Raw genomic sequence first — 3,797 nt, 5'->3', positions numbered from 1 at the left:
ACGGCCATGCAAGGGAAAACCATAGAGTTTTCCCTTGGATGGCTGTGGCCCCGCCCCCAGTGTGCTCGGCGTGGTCGCGTCACTTCCGGGTGACGCGCACGTCGGGGAGAAGTTTCCCCCGGGGCCCAATCCGGCGGCGGCGGGGAACAGGCCTCTGGGGCGGGGATTTCCCTGTCCTCCGGGGGGACTTGGGAAGCCTAGTCAGGATACAGTCTGAGGTCAAGAGCCAGTCAAGCAAGCCAGCCAGGAAACCAAGTCCAACACACAAAACAAGAGCGGGGTGGTCAAGGTACAGTCCAAAGTCAAGAGCCAGGCAAGCAAACCAACCGGGAAACCAAGTTCAAAGCACAAACCGTTAGAGTCGTCAGGAAGCCAGAGTCCAAAAGAGTCAAGAGCCAGGGAGTCAAAGGTTCGAGGTGCAGGGTCTAAGCGCAGTAGTTCAAGCCAAGGTCAAAGAGCCGAGGGAATCCAGACAGGAACCAGGAGTCAGGATTACGAGCGAGGAGGTGCAGAGCTTTCGTCCGAAGAGACTAGTTGCCGGCACGATTTGTCGGCGTGAGGGCGTGGGTTAAATAGCCCATACGCCTGCTGGCAGTTAGCGCGCCCCAAGCGAGTCCCGGCTCCTGCTAGGACTCGGGGCTGAATGAGCGCCTGCCACGCATGTGTGCCTCTTGCTGCCGGGCTGCCATATCCTGTCGGCACTGTTCTCTCAAACGGGATACCGGTGGAGGCGAATCAGGAGGAGAACTGTCCGGGCGTGCTTCTGCCTCAGCTGTTGCTGGGGTAGCGTCTGGAAGCTCAGCCCTGTCAGGTCCGGGAGTTTCTGGCATCGGGAGCTCATCCCCAGCAGCACTTAGATCCTCTCCTGGGGCCGCTTGCTTGCACTCGGCAAAAGCCGCTTGCTCGCATTCGGCAGGAGCCGCTTGCTCGCACTCGGCAGGAGCCTCTTGCTCGCATTTGGCAGGAGCCGTGACACAACCTGCCCCCTTCCTGTCCGCCCGCAGATGAGGACAGCAACCTGGAACCCTCCCCCCTGCCTGAGCTCGACGCGGAGATCGGCTTCCCGGCCCGGGAGGAAGAGGAGGAGCAGCGCTGGCTGGATGCCCTGGAGCGAGGAGAGCTGGACGACAACGGGGAGCTCAAGAAGGAGGTGGACGAGTCCTTGCTCACGGCCCGGCAGGTGAGAGGGAGGAGCGGAGCGGCTTGGCCGCTGGTGTGACGGCGTGGTTAGAGTGTCTGGCTCTCCCTGGGGTTGTGGCTCAGTGGTAGAGCCTCTGCTTGGCGTGCGCTTTTCAAAGCTTACACAGTTTCAGCAAGGTCAAATCATAGTTGGAGGTGATTTTAATTTTTAATGGATGAATCCCTTGATAAATCTTCTATTAAAACGAGAAATTTTTTATGTGCCCTGACCTTAAAGCCAAACGATTGCAACCAACGACCTTATAAATTATAATATTAGAACATAAGAGAACATAAGAGAAGCTAATGTTGGATCAGGCCAGTGGCCCATCAAGTCCAACACTCTGTCACACAGCAGCCAAAAATACCAGGTGCCATCAGGAGGTCCACCAGTGGGGCCAGGACACTAGACGCTCTCCCACTTTTGCCCCCCCCTCCCAGCACCAAGAATACAGAGCATCACTTGCCCCAGCCTGAGAGTTCCTATCTGTACCTTCTGGCTAATAGCCACTGATGGACCTCTGCTCCATATATTTATCCAATAAATATTTATCCATTGTATGTCTTCTAACATTTATAACTAACAGCAAATGCAGAAGGAAGGTTGCCCGATCCCCAGTAAGATAAGTCTAGATTAAGCTACTAGATGTCACAAACAGTTTTTCCATCCTCATTGCTTGGCGAGATCTGAATAGAACGTTTATTCAGATACTCTTTCCGTGCTAGAATAGGGGCCATTTTGGGAGGCCCAACCATTCAAAAAGGTGTGTTTTTCTAATTGCTTTATTTATAGTGTAAGCAATGTTCCCTCTAAGCTGTGGAGGTTTGTGAGCAAAAATTTTACTTTGTGAGCTACTGGCAATAAAGTTGTGAGCGAGGGATTTGTCTACTACATAAATTAGTTTGCTCTGGAGTCATCCTTCGTGAGTTAAGACAAAAATGTGTGAGTCGGAGGCTAAAAATCTATGAGCTGGCTCACACTAACTCAGCTTAGAGGGAACACTGTGCGTAAGCCCCCTGGAGTTCTGCGAGACAGAATGGCGGCTATTGAATATTTTAAATAAATAAAATAAATACTCATCTGCAATGTTCCCTCTAAGCTGTGGAGGTTTGTGAGCAAAAATTTTACTTTGTGAGCTACTGGCATTAAAGCTGTGAGCGAGCAATTTGGCTGCTGCCTAAATTAGTTTGCTCTGGAGCCATTCTTCCTGAGCTGAGGCAAAAATGTGTGCGCTAGAGGCTAAAAAATGGTGAGCTTGCTCACACTAACTCAGCTTAGAGGGAACACTTCACCTTCGGAATTCCCCCCCCCCCCCCCCGGCTCTACCGTTTTGGTGATGCTATTTCTGCGGCACTTCCGCAGTGTCGCAGTCGCTGTGCCCCGGAGCCTCGGCCTCCGCAGCCGCTTGTCTTAACTTCCTCTCCCTCCCTTCCTTTCCCCGTCTGCCCCGCAGAAAGCGCTGCTGCACAAGCAACAGAGCCAGCCGCTGCTGGAGCTGCCGATGGGCTACAAGGCCAAGGAGCTGACGGAGGAGATGCTGGTGAAGCGGGAGGAGCGGGCCCGCAAGCGGCGCCTGCAGGCCGCCAAGAAGGCCGAGGAGAGCAAGAACCAGACCATCGAGCGGCTCACCAAGACCAGCAAGGCCAAGGTCAAGACCCTGCGGGAGCGCAAGGCCAAGGGCGGGGCCGTCCCCACCGTCTGCTACCGCAGCGCCGCCCGCGGCGTCACCGTCTCCTTCCCTCCGGGGGCCGCCCTCCCCCTCCTGCCCTCCGTCGCGCCCGCTCCGCCTCCACCCACCCCGTGTGGGGTCAGCGGGTGCCCCAACCTCAAGCGCTACTCCTGCTCGCGCACCGGGGTGCCCCTCTGCAGCCTGGCCTGCTACAGGAAGAACTTGTTGCTCCAGCAGGCGGCAGCCTAGCGCTTCCCCTTCCGCCGGGACCCCCTGGAAGTTGTCCTCTCCGGCTGACTTTCTCACGCGGCTCACCCAGGTGGAACTCAGACCCTGGAGAAAGGCATCCGTGGCGTACTCTGTGTCAAGGCAGGCTGCGGGACAGAGACGCGTGGTCCGCCCATCCGAGATGCTGCGAGGAGCTTGCCGGATGAACGACGCCTGCCCAACAGTGGGCGAGGACAAGGCTCCGCAAGCCAGCGGAGAATCGGATGTGGTGGTGGGCGCCCCGAAGCTGCCATTCCCCGGACGCAGCGAGGTGAGTGAGTCTTGTCGACGGAGCCCGCAATTCTAGCAGCTCTGCGCTGCCGAGAAGCACATGCTGTATCCTGGCACTGTTTGGCGCAGCCGCTTTCTGGAGATTCGGGGCGCCGTCGGCGTTGCGCGGAGCCAAGGTAGCGCTTCGGGTGTGCCGCTGTGTATGCCGCTGACATTGTGTTTGTCGGGCTGTACGGCGCACGGAGCAAGTGGGGGGGGGCGTCAAGACTCCCCCCGCACCTTTTCCTGTGGACTTCCCGTCCGTTTCAGAGCCCCCCGCTCTCTTTCCACCGGCAGGCTGTCGAGTGGGAATGGGAAAGAACAGGTGACGCTCTGCAGTCTTAAACTAGGCCCTAGAGCTCATTGCTTTTTGAAGAAATGTGGATTCTTTAATAAACGATACTTTGAAGA

The 3,797-nt window shown here is 56.5% G+C and overlaps 1 protein-coding gene across 1 annotated transcript in view; it reads left to right on the top strand.

The window, feature by feature from the left end:
* The window catches only part of INO80B (INO80 complex subunit B), a 10,030-nt gene extending 6,233 nt beyond the window's left edge, over positions 1 to 3,797 (top strand). The window contains exons 3-4 of the mRNA XM_015417602.1: positions 1,005 to 1,180; positions 2,634 to 3,797. Coding sequence (XP_015273088.1) covers positions 1,005 to 1,180; positions 2,634 to 3,098 — 641 coding nt within the window. The 3' untranslated portion in view covers positions 3,099 to 3,797. The remainder of the gene's footprint in view (positions 1 to 1,004; positions 1,181 to 2,633) is intronic.

This window comes from Gekko japonicus, unplaced genomic scaffold (assembly GCF_001447785.1).
Source record: "Gekko japonicus isolate JY-2015 unplaced genomic scaffold, Gekko_japonicus_V1.1 scaffold4886, whole genome shotgun sequence".
Lineage (NCBI taxonomy): Eukaryota > Metazoa > Chordata > Lepidosauria > Squamata > Gekkonidae > Gekko > Gekko japonicus.
Note: the sequence above shows the minus strand (reverse complement) of the source record. Positions and strands in the feature narration are given on the sequence as shown.